The sequence below is a fragment of the Podospora pseudopauciseta genome, chromosome 1 (assembly GCF_035222475.1).
Source record: "Podospora pseudopauciseta strain CBS 411.78 chromosome 1, whole genome shotgun sequence".
Classification (NCBI taxonomy): Eukaryota; Fungi; Ascomycota; class Sordariomycetes; order Sordariales; family Podosporaceae; genus Podospora; species Podospora pseudopauciseta.
The window spans coordinates 3,513,289-3,528,362 of record NC_085892.1 but is presented as its reverse complement, the minus strand read 5'-3'; the positions used below and the strand labels follow the sequence as shown (position 1 = coordinate 3,528,362).

Below are 15,074 nucleotides of genomic sequence, written 5' to 3'. Positions count from 1 at the left end.
AAACTCATGAGTGTGGATGTCAGGCAACATCTCTTCTTCAAAACCCATCTACAAAAACTTCCATCACTAGTCCACGCCAAACACCGTTGAGCCAATCTTCGTGTCCGGCTTATAACCGTTGATGTTGAAAGCTTGTGCGGTTCAACACTGGCGTGAACGATATCAAACGTGTCAAATCAACCTTAAATCCCGAGGCCCAGCGCCCGAGTACGGCGCATCTTCACGTCATGCTGATTGATCACAGTGCAGCTCCCGAGCCGAAGCCGGCAGCATGACCAGTGCACCACTGCGGCCGGGCCGGATGCAGGGGCCGAATAGCTTATCTGAATGGGTCACCACTTACACCACCGTCGTCAGGGTGAGTGCTCATAAGGCCAGCTTTCCCAGTTAATAACATGGCCTCTTGATCTCAACCAGTCTCTTTCCACTCATTCATCCCTCAACTATCACCGGACCCTCGATGGCTACCTCGGCGGGTGGCAAATGGCCAATGATGATATCCTCGATGGTCCCCAAAAATGCAGGTGAGTTGTCAAGACCCACACCAGCATATGCGGGGTCCCAATCAACCCTTTTTGTTTTCTCTTCCTTCTTCTCAGGCGCCAGTTTCGATATGCCGCGGTTCTGGCTTCAAGAGTCGAAGCAAGAGAACATTCATCTTTATGATTGAATCCTGATCGCTCAAGCGGTGAGAAACAAAACGAAACAAAAATACCCAATCCATGCTTCAAGACCTTGTAAATGCAGATTAGCGAGCCTGCCAAGCCGGTCGTTGTCCAGCGGATAGGTGGTTGGGGGATGGTTGGGAAACAGTCTCAACGGAGGCGGTTTTCTGAAGGCAAGGTGTCTAACCCCGTTGAGCTTTTATTGACGACCTAAACACTTTTATCCAACCACTCGGCTGTCCACCGCCGGTGTAGTCGATCACGAAGTGGAGTCTCCACCATGAGCTGCCACCTCTGGGTTTTCCCTTCTTAAGCTCACCGCTTGCCCGCTGCCCAATCTTTCCTGACCTCTCTTTTCTCTCCCTAACCCGAGAGGCCTTTGGGTCTTCTTCACAACAAACTATGAACATCAAAATGTATTCGGTGCTGTCGGTGAGGCAGCTCCACTGGTACCTCACGCTGGTGGTGCTGCTCACCGTTGGCATCCAGGCACATGACAGCGGGGACTGCCTCTCTGTTGCCCTCGTGGCCATTCCCGATTGCGCCAAAACCTGCTTTCTGGAGCAGGCCCCATCTATCGGCTGCGATGGCTTGGACTTTGTCTGCCAGTGCAAGAAGCAAGCAGCATTTTACGCATCAGTGGAGGCATGTGTTGTTGATGCATGCGAGGCGTCAGAATATGAGAAGGTGATTGATGGTGTTGGGACTGGTAAGGATACTCTCTCTCTCCCTCTCCTCACAAAGAAAGCTTGGTTTGAGTGGGTTGATTGGGTGCTAACATGACGTGCAGTGTGCGAGTGTGCTGTCGATGCCAAAGATCACGACCATGCCAGTTCTGCCTCTTTGGACTCGGCATCGTCGACTTCATTCATCAGCTCTCCACCCACAGCTGCACCATCAGGGGAGCCATCTGCCCCTCCAGTGGTGATTGTCACCACTACCACCGACGTGGAGGATGGTGACGACAGCTCCCCAACAGAGACCACCTCTGCGCCTACTGAGACCTCTCCCCTAGTGGAGGCTGAAAACGGGGCGGACCACACCTCAACCTCGAGACTTGGCCTGATGGCTACTGTCTTTGGAGCTGCCTTGGCTTTTGCCCTCCTCTGAATCAGCAATCTGGTATGAAGGCCAGACCAGAAAGTTTCCGATGAACGATATACCGATCATGAATGAGACGACAACGACGACCAACTACGATGACAACGACCACAACGCCACTTTCCTAACGAATCTGTACGACATGATGATACCCATACACATTACCCACGCATAGTGTTTCACTCTTCTTGAGAAATCTTTTCCTTGGATGACGTCTCTCTCATGTATATAAAAAGCATGTTCTTGACCCGAGTGTCAACAACGGAGCTTCTATGAAGCTTCATCTGCAGTCTTTTCCTTTGTTTACGTAGTCATGATGTCTCTTCAATAAATGTACCGCCATCGAGTGTTGATGCTTTGTTCATATATCACCTTTTCACCTGAGGCCCTGAATTAACTGGTTTCGTTGGATTTTGGAGGGTAGCTACGGTTCTTTGCCTAGTACACAAGACGAACAATGGCATTCTTCTACGGCGCTGCTCCTTGTTCACCCAACAGGGCTGCTTCCCTTAGGACAACTGCAGGCAGAGACTGAGACAATAGCATTGTGTTTGGGACGCCACTCTTGAGAGGATGCCAACAATGCAAGTACCTGCTGCCACCATCGCTCAGTTGGGTATCTCTATTTAACCACCCGACTTTCCTCCAGGTTGGACTCGAGTCTTTTCTATCCATATCATCCGACAAACAACAGTCACTGTATCCGGTGACAGCACAAACCATCCCATCAAACACTACAATATCACCACTACAACATCGACACTGCACTACAACACCAACACTACACTACAGCATCAACTCTACATACACTACAACATCAACTCTACACTACACCATCACCACACGGCCACCGTCAAGATGACTCTTATCAGCAGCAAAGACAACAAACTCTCTTTCGGCATTGAGCTGGAAGTGATCATCTGCCACAAGCAATGGGTCGCGGATCCTCCCAACACATCCACCCTGGTTTCTCCTGAAGAGGAGGCTTTGATGCCTGAGCTCATGGAGGCACCTTGGGATGCATACATTACTGAATGGATCGAGGAGAAACTCGAGAAAGTCATCTTGACTGTTCCCGGAGCCAAGTTTCAGCGGGCGAGCTCGAGAGGTACAGAATTGATGCAGGCGCCAGGGCCTGAACTCCACCCCGATATCTACATGACTCCGACAACAGCTTGGGCGGCCCATCAAGATGTCAGTGTGACCGACGACCGCGTTTATGAACCGAAAGGACAAAAGGCATCAAGCATAGAGCTGGTCTCTGCTGCCATGTGGGATTGCCCTGCAGCCCATCGCCATGTCCAGGACATTGTCATTGCCTTGAGCACCCTTCTCCGTTGGCGGGTCAACATCCGAACAGGCTTCCACGTTCACGTGGGTGCCGGTGCAAGAGAGCAAATCGATCCCGAGACGGGGGAGTTGGAATGGAAGAGTGACAAATTCGGCTTTGAGGCCTTTCAAAGGGCGGGCGCCTTGATTTGGGCTGCCGATCGCTTTTTGTACTGCGCCCACCCGCCAGAACGTCAAATCAACACGTATGCTCAACCGGTTTCAACCACGAGTCAGTTGGCCAACGGACAAGAATTCCTCAGGGTCCTCGGGGATGAGAACACACCTGTCGACGACGCGAATGCGGAGTATGGAAGAGACAGAAGGAAGGAGTTCAAACTTACCACTCGCTTTCCCGATCCCACTTTACCTCCTCGTCCACCAACAGTGCCCGTGCCACCACCCTCCACCGTGCTGCGACATGCCCTTCATGGCAGGTCAGAGAGCTCCAGCACCATGTTTCCAGCCATGCGCCCAGCGCGGGTTCCAGCCGCTGCCTGGGACCGTATTCGGCCTTATGTTTACAACATTCGCGTCCGTAGGGAGCCTGAGGACCTTGCCAAAATTCAAAAGGCCGACATGACCGTGGAGAAGGGCATCGCTTACATTCTATGTGCGACCACCAGGCATAGAGTTGCTAAGCTTCTCAGCTACGAAAAGGATTATTACAATCGGCTCAACTACAACTTCGCCCACTACGACACAGAAAACGCCTGGAAGGGGTACAATACAGTCGAATTCCGCGAGGCAACTGGCGCCTTCGACCCAACCACCATCGCCGCCTGGTCAAGCGTCTGTCTCGCCATCTTCCGCTTCTGCACAACAGCCGACGATGCTTCCTACTGGACCGTCGTCTGGAACCTCATCGATGCCCACAATGCCGCGCTTGCTGGCGAGCCGCACAACTACGACATGATCTCCCTCATGATCGACTGCGGCGCCTTCGGCGAGGCCGGCTTCTTCGAGAAATCTCTCCGCAAGCTGGGCGACAAGCACTGGTTCACCGGCGTCCAGAACAACCAAAGCATCACCCCGAACGCCTCACTGGACAACTCTCCCGAAGCGCGTCAAGGGCCCGGCTTTTTCGAGTCGGACTGGCCTGTGACTAAGCAGGCTGGTGGTACAGCAGAAGTCGTCACTCCAACGCCTGCTCCCTCTCGACGGGTCTCGCTTGTTCCGAAGCCTCACACCCATGCGGCTCACGCCACGGGCTGGCGTCCCCCCTTTGCCATGGCGGAAACTGTGCCCACCTCTCCCGATACAAAAGAGCTGATGGGTCGGTGGGATAATTCTTCTACTCACATAAATGTGCCCCGCCCTGTCAAGGGGAGTAGATCCTCTGCAGAGCACGATGATCTTATGGCCAAGTGGAACAAGACCGTCCAAAGGATTGTCGATGACTACCATGATATGCATAGCAGGCTCGGGGCTAAGGCTGATCAGTTTGACGCTAACTGGAGGGACTTGGGTTTGGGGGATAGAAGGTGAGTGAGTGAGTATCTTTTCTTACACATATTTCTAAACTCCCCATTTCATTGGACTGGTGATGTTTGCTGCTAACATGAGATAACACAAAAAAAATAAAAATAAAAAAAAACCAGGGTAAGTCCATCAGTGAATAGACAAGAAGCTGACAATAGATTTTTTAACCCAACCGCAACAAGTATTGATGATATTGACCTGTGATGTGGTATGTAATGTGATTTGTGAGAAAAACTGCGAAATCTGAACAAAAAAAAAACAAAAAAAGAGGAAATTGGCATTCTCAACTGTGGTCATGTTCATGTAGACATGAACTGAGTGTTGAGGATATTTTTTTTCTCTTTTTCTTTTGCTTTTTTTTTTTTTTCGGCTGTGAGTTTACATTGTTCAATGGACAATCATGCTGTTGGGAGAACATTTCTGCGCCGTATTGAACCAGTATCTATATGAGGTGGGCAAAGACGCGAGATACTTTCCCGCCGTAGGGTCGATCGACAGTCGGAAAGATAAAGAAGACTCGATTAGAGCCTTGCAACAAACCACACACACACAAAGAACACCTTCTGCTGGCAGAGAATGACACTTGGTGGCCAAAGATGATGAGTACAAAGCATGTACTTCTTCTTCATGCTGATTGATTAGTGTTATTATATATTACAACAAACAGTCTGGTAGTAACTAAGGCTGCCTGCCAGTCGCTGTGGTCTATCTCTCTATCGGTAGATAGAGTCTCTATCCCAACTTCCAAAACTCCATCGCCGTCCCTTTCTTTGCCTGCTAGCCGCCCACCACCATAAATGATACCACCACGAACATGACCAGGCTCCAACGGGCTATCTGTCAGCCGCAACTTCGCGAAGAGGCAGGCCGGCGTGTTTGGTGATTATGATATCTCGATGCTCGGACATTCGCGAATCGGCCCGGAGGGGGGTTGGTTTGGCAGGTGGCGGAATCGTCAAACTTGTCGAGTCTTGTATGGCGCGTGCCTGTCTGTCTGTCTCTCTCTGTGTATGTGTGTGTGTGTGTGTGTGTGTGTGTGTGTGTGTGTGTGTGTGTGTGTGCAATCTTTCGGACACGCACGCTCTGTCTGCTCCAACTCTGGTGCTGTTGTTCCGCATTATTGCCAAGCTGCCCCGAAAAGAGAGAATGCGGGCGAGAACCCTGAAACGATCCCCTCGGTCCCTATAGAACAATATCATTGTTGTATTCAACCCATCCCCACCTCGTCTTTGTTCCCTCGAAGCCGACCTCGATCGCTTGAACACCTCATCTGTGCTCCCTCCCCTTTGCTCGTTCATCATCACCCCATTCACACACACACACACACAAACACACACACACACACACACTCACCTCATGACAAATCCAAATAAGACATCTCATTCAAATCCAAATCCCCCACCGGGCTGATGATATTACCATCATCATCATCATCATCATCATCACTCTCCTCACCACTCCCCATCCCCATCCCCTCATCCCCACCCTTCCTCCCCTCCCCACCGCCACCGGCACGGCCAAGACTCCCCACATCCCGATGATACTGACTCTCCCTCCTCCCAAACCAAGTAGCCGACTGCCTCCCCTCCGGCCTCCTCTGCATCTCCAACGTGTGAGGACAGGTCCCCTCCCCCACCATCGCCCGGTGACTATGAAACGTGCACTGCCTAAACCCAAAGAACCTCTCCCCGCTCCTCAGTTTGTTGGCCGGCAGCCGCAACTGCGGGTTCTTCAACCTCACGTCCGCCCTGCTCTGCTGCATCTTTTCCAAATGAAGCTGATAATCCGCCTTTAGCTGCGGGAAAGCAGCAAACAGCTTGTCGATCTGGTTGTTTAACAGGAACGCCTTCTCCGCCCCGTGGAGCGTCCAGGCTAGCATTGCCACTCCCCATTTTCTGAGCCTGACCGCATGTTCGGGGTCGCAGTCGCCGTAGATGAACGCCAAGAAGCGGGGGGACATGTCCCAGTCGAAACGGAGGTACATGTCCTGCAGGGCGTCCATGGCTAGGTCTTGGAGGCCGGGGAGGTCGATAATCGCGGCGAAGAGGTGGAGGCGGACGAGGTTGGTGCGGACGGCGCGGCATTCGTCGGGCGAGATGGTGCGGATCACGTCGTCCATGAAGGTGTGGAAGCGGCGGCGTTGGTAGAGCCAGAGGACGAAGATTTCGAACATGTCTGGTGCTTCGGAGGGGAGCCATAGGACTGAGTCTTCTTCATCTTGTTCTGAACTGGAGGCGCTGGAAGGGGAGGGGGTGGGGATGGCCTCGATGTTGGTTCTGAAAAAGGTGCAGCTGTCGCAGAGGAGCTTGCGGTGGAGGGTGAACTCGCGTTGTTCCTCGCCCACGAGGACGCGGACGACTTCGCAGCCTTCGAGGCTGTGATGATGGTGGCGGTGGTCAGTTGATGATGTGTGTGATATGTGAGGTGGAAGTAAGAGGTGAGGTGACTTACTCCCCGATGACAGAGCGCTTGTTGCTCCACCTCATCTTGTCTGTTGTTTTTGCTGCCAACGTGTTGCGAACAGTTGATAAAAGGACACCACGGTATAAATGATGGTGAACAAAGTCCAACCTCAAGCCGGCCGACTTTGTGAGTTGTTGGTGGTCTTCTACCGTAGGTTGTCTTTTTGTTTCGATTGCCGCTCAGCAGCAAGACAATAGTATTATGGCCAGCCAAGCAACAAACAGACAAAACGATCCACTCGGCACACAACACAGCTTACCCAGCAGTTTTTGTTTTAACGAAAAAAAAAAAAAAAAAAAAAAAAACGAAGTGACAAAAAACAAAGAGAGAAGACGACGAAATAGACTTCGTGTGTGGCGAGAGGGGGGTTTCCCCATCTCAAGTAGATTGTTCTCGAGCTCTCATGCCTGTCCCACCCTCCCCCGCGTGGGCCACCAGGGATTGTTTTCTCACAAGCGTCAGACGACGCGAGGTGGCATCGTGACCCAATTTCTCTCATGGCCCAAGGCTCTCGGATCTTTTTTTGGGCTTCTTTCTTTCCCGGATCTGTTGAACAATCAATCAACCCTTGTCCCCGAAGCGAACACCCGTTCAAGGTGGCTCCCCCCCGTGTTTCGTTTCAACACTTTGCTGCTGGGCACCCAAAAGCAAAGCGTGATCGCACCGGTAAACGACCCCCGAGTGTGACTGTGATGTTTGCTTGAGAGCTGCCCCTGAAAGCTTGGCACCACTGGCACCACCACCACCAAACCACACCCCGGACTTTTTTTCTTGCAGGTCGCAGCGCTTTTGGCGAGTGTTTCGAGATGGCTGCCCCCCACACCAATCACGAAGGGGACGCTCGCGTCATGTTTCGAGTTTCGATGGGGGAATTGTTTGCATGATTGCTACACAGACATGGATGGGAAGGAAGCATTGCGAAGGGAAACATGATCGACGAGGACTTGGGATGACAAGCAAAACATGAAAAAACACGTGGGAATTGAACGATAAGAGAGAAAGAAGAGAGAGGGGCATAAACCCGGCAAGATTGGACCGGATATTTATTCAGAGGCGATGCAACAGGGCAATGAAAATCAGTGGGGGGTTCGGATGCTCGGTAGGTACCCCAGTTGCTGTCGGTGAATCTTCAATGGAGCGCTATTTCGGCCTTGATGGAAAGCATGAAATTGAGAATTGTTCAGGCAATAATATTTATCAGAAGATATAAATGGGTGCCATTGGCAATAAAGGGATTGAACTCGAACAATAAACAGCCTTGAACGGTGTCGGTCAGGGTTAGGGTTGCTACCCCATAGTAAAAGCGGGACATCATTGCCCCTCTACATTTTCGACGTCATGGACAACCCTTCATCTTTTGCGACACACCAAAAAAGTCGTTGCGGCTGAAACTCAATTGCTGATGAAAGCATGGATTATTCAGCGTTGAACAAAAACGTCCCGCGCAACCGGGGCTAATCCCACCTCGTTCGCCAGGTGCAGCAGTGGTGATACCGACACTTGCCCGATATCCAAGCCCATGGATTGCTGGTACGGGCCGTCTGAAGCTTGAGAAATGTTTCCATGAAAATCCTTCCCCGAGTTCCGGGGTGGTTTGTTCCCTTCGTGCTCCGGGAGTTTACTCAGCAAAGATCCGATCCGTCTTCATGCGTGGCCGATGACACCATCACGGGCCCGAATTCCTGGATTGGAAATCGGGCAAACGGTTACCGGCGGGGAATCTCGATTGTCCCCCCTCATGTTTGGTGGATTTGGTGGGCAGATTTGGTATTATTCAGCAACCAACTGCCGGCTTTACCTTGTTATCTGATCGAGAAATATACATAAGTACCTATCATTTCGCTGCCGGTGACAATCCTGGATATGTCTTCAACGTGACGCAGGCACCCCTTCCTCGATTGACATCGTTGACCCCTCTCACCCTCATACCCCTCCCTGTCCAACACTTTACACACCTTCTCTCACCACCATCACAACCACAGCAACAATGACAGTCTTAAAACTCCCCACCGCCAGCGCCCCTGCCCCTGGCGTCCCCTTCTACACACCCGCCCAAGACCCCCCAGCCGGCACCGCCCTCATAAATGATGCCACCCCCGTCCCAACCGTCTTCACCCCCCTCACCATCCGCGGCCTCACCCTCCAAAACCGCTTCGCCGTCTCCCCCATGTGCATGTACTCGGCCTCCAACGGCCACCTGACCGACTTCCACCTTGTCCACCTGGGGCAGTACGCCCTCCACGGCACCCCCCTCACCATCATCGAAGCCACCGCCGTGACCCCCAACGGCCGCATCTCCCCGGAAGACTCGGGCCTCTGGCAAGACTCCCAGATTGCCCCCATCAAGCGCGTGACAGATTTCATCCACTCCCAGGGACAAAAAGTAGGGATCCAACTCGCCCACGCCGGGCGCAAAGCGTCTACCTTGGCCCCGTGGCATTATCGCACCCTGGGGAAGGAGGTGGCTACCGAAGAACTGGGCGGATGGCCGGATAATCTTTGGGCTCCCAGCCCCATCCCCTGGGCGGACGGGTTCCCCACGCCAAAGGAGATGACGTTGGAGCAAATCAGGGGGTTTGTTCGGAGCTGGAAGGACGCTGCTAGGCGGGCGGTGGAGGCCGGTGTTGACCTCATTGAGATTCATGGTGCTCACGGATACCTCCTCACTGAATTCTTGTCCCCAATCACAAACGCAAGTCAACCCTCCTCTGTCTTTTTCCGGTCTGGAACTGTATTAACACCCCCCAAAGCAAAGAACCGACCAGTACGGCGGCCTCCCCTTTGAGAACCGCGTCCGTCTCTTGGTGGAGATCATCACCGCCGTCCGCTCCGTCATCCCAGAATCCATGCCCCTCTTCCTTCGCATCTCAGCGACGGAGTGGATGTCCCACCTTGGCCAACCCTCCCTCGACCTTGGCGAATCCAAAAAGATTGCCTCCCTCGTTGCTGACCTGGGCGTTGATCTGTTGGATGTTTCCTCTGGCGGCAACAACCCTGCCCAGAAGATTGAAGTGCACCCGTACTATCAAGTTGATTTGGCGAGCGAGATTAGGGAGCATCTCAGGAAAGAGGGCAAGAAGATGCTCATCGGAGCGGTGGGCATGATTGCCAACGCCGAAATGGCCAAGGATGTGGTGGAGAGTGATGGGACGGTGGAGGTGGATGGTGAACACGGGACCAAGGCCAAGGCGGATTTGGTGCTGGTTGCGAGGCAGTATTTGAGGGAGCCAGAGTTTGTGCTCAAGGTGGCGAGCGAGCTCGGGGTGGGGGTTAGGTTGCCGTTGCAGTATTCTAGGGCGCCTTTTCCCAAGAAGAAGAAGAAGGTGGAGCAGGGGAAGTTGTGAGGGGGTGAGGAGGGTGAGGGGGTTAGAAGGTGAGAAGAGGTAGAAGAAACGGAGACGGAGCAAGATTAGAGAATAAAGTCAGACACAGACACACACACACACACACACACACACACATATATATATATATATACATACAATCGAGGTATGGAGAGACGTGTGCTCAAAAAGTTCGCACCGCCTGTCCATCATATGATTGACAAGATTTTTAGCCCGTCCTTGTTCCCAAGTAAACTTCCAGCTTGAAGCCCACAACAATGCTCAAAAGGTAAGCCATCTACAAAAAGTCCTCCGCATACTCCTCATAACTCCTCATAAACACCTCAAAATCATACCTCCCCTCCATCCCCCATCTCCTTCAGCACCGCCTCCGGCTCCACCATTTTACGTTGCCCAAAATCCAACAACCACAACCCCATCACCCTCTCCCTCCGTGTCTCTTTTGTCAGAGGTAAAATCCGCTCCATGGTCATTACCCGAGTGGGGGTTTGATAACCTGGTGGAAAAGGAGACACCTTCCTTGTCCAGGTTTCATTTTCATGATCGTGGGAGAGGAGGAGTTTGGGGATTTTGACGCTGACACCTGCGCTTCGCATACCGTTCGATTCCAGGGGGTTGTTTTTTGCACTTTTTTCTTTCTTTTTTTTCAATTGACTCATCATATTTGTACAATATCCTATGACAACGTCTGTCAGGCTATGCCTTGGATCGCTTCCCTCGACCACGTCCCCTCCCTCTACCAGCAGTCGCTTTCCCCTCCCCTTTGCCTCCTTTACTCCTGCCAGCGACCACAACAACATCATCATCATCATCGACCTCTTCATCCTCCCGCACTACCTCATCCTCTTCACCCACAACCCCTTCTTCCTCAACGATCTCCGCCTCCCTCGCCTTCCTCTTCCTCCCCTTCCCCTTCCCCTTCCCCTTCTCCGCAGGAATAGCAACCGGCATCTCCATCGACAACCCCCCACCGCCCACCGCCCCCCTCCTAGCCTTCAACCTCCCCACCGCCTCCGCCATCCTCTTACTCCCCCCCCCACCCCTTCCCACCCTCCTCGGCGCGAACGCCTCCCTCTGCGTCCCGCTCCCGACACCCCCCTCAAAATACCTCGTAATATTCGCCTGCGTCCCTTCCGCCTCCCGTCTATTCACATCCCTTATCACCGGCACAAGCACCTCATCCGTCCTCTCCTTGCTCCACCCAATCGTGCTCATCAGAAACTGTCTCAACCCTTCCAGATCCGGCACCCCCCATTGGAACTGCTCCTGGGAGGAATCCACCTCTGGATGCAAATAAGCCTCAAACACCGCCGGTGAAGGGAACCCCAATGGGAGAAACAACTTGGTAGCCTGACCCTTTCTGAATTTTCTACGAAAGGGGGAAGAAGCATCCGCCTCCTTGGGGCGTTTCCCGCTTTGGACGTCCTCCCACCACGTCTTGAAATCGGAGAGACCCTCCCGACCTGGGAATTCAGATAGGATCTCAACCGCCGTGACGGGACCGATACCCGGGATGCCCTCGGTGTAATCTGACCCTAGGAGCTGCGCCAGTGCAATAAGCTGCTCTCTCGAAAGCTCGAGCTCGTCTTCCAGGTCACGGAGGAGGTAGCACTCGACAAACTTGTTGCTGTTGAACATGTTCTTGTATACTCGGGTGCCGCCAAAAAGGAAGGTGTCCGAGTCGTCGGTGACGATCCCGTCGACGAGATTCAGGCGCACCAGTTCGGCGCATTGGGCTTCTGCTTCCATCGGTGCCGTGATGTATGGGACACCAAAGAGGCGGAGGAGGGCTTGGCATTCTGTTACCATGACCTGGGTGACTTCGTCTGCGTCGCGACGGTCTTTCTTTTGCTGGGTGCGGAGGGCGCGGAGTTCCTGCTCGTAGGCTTCTTGGTTCTCGCGTTGGGTTTTGTTGTTTAGTTGGCTGGCGAACCGGGCGTGTTCCTCCGCTTCTTCGGCCATTTGGGCGAGGAGTTCTTCTTCTTCGGGGTCGTAGAACTCGTCGTATTCTGGGGAGTCATCCCGGGTGAAGATCTCGTCCGAGTCGATAGCAGAGGCCAGCCCCTCGATTCTGGGCTGTTCTGAAGGCGGGAGATCGGGAGCCTCCTCATCACCGCTTTCCAAAAAGGCCTCGGCATCGTCGATGGCGATAGCTGATGGGGCGGCAGATGGCTCTCCCGCTGAAGGAACGACCACGTCTTCAAACTCCACATCCTCGTCTTCAGACTCTTGAGGAGCCGAAGCAGGAGGGGCGGTCTCTAAAGGCTGCTTCCCGACAGCATCCAGCTCCATGGGGGTCTCGCTGCTTTCATACTCTTCTGCTGGAGGAGGTGTTGTGGCTGCTGCTGGATTTTGTTCCGCATGATTCGAGGCTGTCTCTTTGTCAAGGTCATCTTGCAATGAAGGCAAGCTGGCGCCTGGTCTCCCCGGTGGAGACCTGGCACGGAGCAGCGTCTGAACTATGGATTCGGGTGGTGCATCCAGAATCTCGATATCGCTGTCATCGTCACTCGAGGACTCGATTTCCACATATTGTTCTTTCCGCCTTTGGAGCTGATGGAACTGTGCCAGCTCCTCATCCTCGGCATTCTGTTGGTTTTCGATTTGCTGCTGACGTCGGACATGCTCTGTGATATCCGTATTGTCCGTAAGCCATGGTGGTAGTGGGAGAGGCTCATCGCCATCCTTTTTTTCAGATACGACGGGCTTTTCAGCCTTGGCAGTCTCGCTCGGTTCTTTGATGAACCCTCCAGCCTCCTCGTCGGATTCCGCTTCCAGATCACCAGTCTCTACTTGCCGAGGCTTCTCTGTTGTCTCGACAGCAGCTGTAGGCTTTGGCGCTGGAGCGGAAGGCTTCGACCCCCCAAACGCGCTTCGCCAGTCAAGTTTCTCGAATGGAAGGGGGCCGTCGAATGAGTTCTTGACATTTGATTTTTGGACAGGCTTTGGCTTTGGCTGCTTCTTTCTCGCCGCCGCCAGCGCCGTGTGCAAATCTCCATCGCTATCACTGTCGCTGTCGTCTTTTTCCTGGGGTTTCTTCACAGCAGCATTCGCTCTGTTGTTTACAATATGCGCAATCATGGTCCCGCTGGTACTTGCGATTGGTCTCGATACTTCCGGAGCCGCTCTCTGAGTCCACGTGGGCGCGGGCACGTCTTCAAACTCTTCATCCTCGTCTTCGTCTTCCTTCTCCTTGCTCACATCGTGGTTTTGTTCCAGTGACAGTGCAATAGCTCGATTGAGCTCTTCATCCTCGGCCGCCATCATCTCACCATCATTGACGAATAGAGCTTCGTCGTCGTCTTCTTCGCATTCATCACCCTGCAGGGAGTTGTAGAGCTGTTGCCGTGCAGAGCCAAAGTTTTGAGCTCGTTCGTAGGCAGCACGGCTCGTGATCTTGGGGAGACGGTTGAGACCTTCGATAGGAACATCTTCAAACTCCTCGTCTTCCCACTCGTCTTCGTCGTCCGGATTTTGATACTGAAAGTCCAAGGCATCGACGTCGATAGGCTTATGGGCTTTGCCCTTGTCTTTGTCCCTCGTGACGACACCAAGAGCCCAGCCACCCTCGGCGCCTTCATTCTTGACTAAGATGTACTCGCGGTTTCGGTCGCCAGCAACGCGGCTGGCGTTGACAGTCATGTCAGTGCTCGTCATGCCCATCTCAAGCATGAGCCGCTGGGTGAGATAGTTTCTCTCCTTGACCCTCTCAATCTGGAATCTCGAGAAGGCCATCCGGTCGGGAAACATCACGTCCAACTGCTCCTTGCTGAGGCCCATTCTCAGCCTACTTCGTAACCTAGCCGCATTCAGAATATTGTATCTGTCAGCCGGCGGCAAGCTCTTGAAGAACTCCCCATCAAAGTCAATCTTGCTAAAGTCATAAAGATTGATGTTCTCCCCACTGTTGAACTGTCTCGCATACTCCTCCAGCTCCTCCACGCTCATGATCCTCGGATCGTCCGGCTTCCCCATAGCCTCTATCCCGTTCTGCAACTCCGGGAGATGATACGCATCCTGCTTGTGAAACTTGCGATTCCTCTGGCGCTCCTGCTTAGAAAGCCCCAGCTCGTCCGCATAGACAATATTCTCCATACTCGGCAGCTCCTCCTGCTCTTCATCATCCGCACCCGCCATCCTCCTCTGCCTCTTTTCTTCCTCCTCTTCCGCCAGCCTGTGCATCTGCACAGCGAGCAGCTTCCCCGCCGTGCGCGCAGCATCCTCTCTTCGCCCTTCCCGTCTCCTCCTTCTCCCCTGCAAAGTCGCTCTTTTCAAAGCCGGTGCCCCGCCGTCAAACACAAACACCGGCTTGACTCCATACCACAACAGCTTACACAACCGTCGAAAGAAGCCCACAATGTGACTGTTTCGCAGCGCATTCCCTTCCTTGTCGCGGACAGCTTTGAGAAACTGGTAGATCCAAATCGAGGCATCGACAGCGAGTCGCTTCCGGTTAAGCGTCGCGAGGTTTGTCGGGCGGGCGCATGGCTGCACGACGGTCCAGAGGCCTTGAACACCCATGGTGGGCTGGGACCAAGGGTATCACGCTTGTCAAGTCGAGAAGAGAGGGCTCCTTGGGCGGATCACCCAGAACGGAAAGAGCGTATCATGGAGAGCTTCCTTGTCTCCAAAAGTATCAAGTCGACGAAGGTGCGTCATGGGAGTTGGAAGAGGTAAACAAGTCAAACCA

The 15,074-nt window shown here is 53.3% G+C and overlaps 6 protein-coding genes across 6 annotated transcripts; 4 read left to right on the top strand and 2 right to left on the bottom strand.

The window, feature by feature from the left end:
• Nucleotides 1–74: 74 nt before the first annotated feature.
• Nucleotides 75–528, top strand: QC763_0011710 (uncharacterized protein; the record flags this gene model as incomplete). Its single annotated transcript, XM_062905231.1, has 2 exons — nucleotides 75–358; nucleotides 418–528. The coding sequence occupies exons 1-2, from the start codon at nucleotides 272–274 to the stop codon at nucleotides 526–528; spliced, it is 198 nt and encodes a 65-aa protein (XP_062770530.1). The 5' UTR covers nucleotides 75–271.
• A 539-nt stretch (nucleotides 529–1,067) lies between these two features.
• On the top strand, nucleotides 1,068–2,328 carry QC763_109790 (uncharacterized protein; the record flags this gene model as incomplete). Its single annotated transcript, XM_062907572.1, has 2 exons — nucleotides 1,068–1,374; nucleotides 1,456–2,328. The coding sequence occupies 2 exons, from the start codon at nucleotides 1,068–1,070 to the stop codon at nucleotides 1,773–1,775; spliced, it is 627 nt and encodes a 208-aa protein (XP_062770529.1). The 3' UTR covers nucleotides 1,776–2,328.
• Nucleotides 2,329–2,624: 296 nt separating this feature from the next.
• QC763_109780 (uncharacterized protein) lies at nucleotides 2,625–4,583 on the top strand (the record flags this gene model as incomplete). Its single annotated transcript, XM_062907571.1, has 1 exon — nucleotides 2,625–4,583. One exon carries the CDS (start codon nucleotides 2,625–2,627, stop codon nucleotides 4,581–4,583), a length of 1,959 nt encoding a protein of 652 aa, XP_062770528.1.
• Nucleotides 4,584–5,931: 1,348 nt separating this feature from the next.
• Nucleotides 5,932–7,468, bottom strand: QC763_109770 (uncharacterized protein; the record flags this gene model as incomplete). The annotated part of the gene is made up of 2 exons (XM_062907570.1): nucleotides 7,029–7,468; nucleotides 5,932–6,952 (listed from the first exon to the last, which is right to left on the bottom strand). The coding sequence occupies exons 1-2, from the start codon at nucleotides 7,061–7,063 to the stop codon at nucleotides 5,932–5,934; spliced, it is 1,056 nt and encodes a 351-aa protein (XP_062770527.1). The 5' UTR covers nucleotides 7,064–7,468.
• A 1,559-nt stretch (nucleotides 7,469–9,027) lies between these two features.
• Nucleotides 9,028–10,384, top strand: OYE32_1 (NADH-dependent flavin oxidoreductase; the record flags this gene model as incomplete). The annotated part of the gene is made up of 2 exons (XM_062907569.1): nucleotides 9,028–9,732; nucleotides 9,791–10,384. The coding sequence occupies 2 exons, from the start codon at nucleotides 9,028–9,030 to the stop codon at nucleotides 10,382–10,384; spliced, it is 1,299 nt and encodes a 432-aa protein (XP_062770526.1).
• Nucleotides 10,385–11,080: 696 nt separating this feature from the next.
• Nucleotides 11,081–14,905, bottom strand: RAD2 (DNA repair protein rad2; the record flags this gene model as incomplete). Its single annotated transcript, XM_062907568.1, has 1 exon — nucleotides 11,081–14,905. The coding sequence occupies one exon, from the start codon at nucleotides 14,903–14,905 to the stop codon at nucleotides 11,081–11,083; it is 3,825 nt and encodes a 1,274-aa protein (XP_062770525.1).
• Nucleotides 14,906–15,074: the final 169 nt, after the last annotated feature.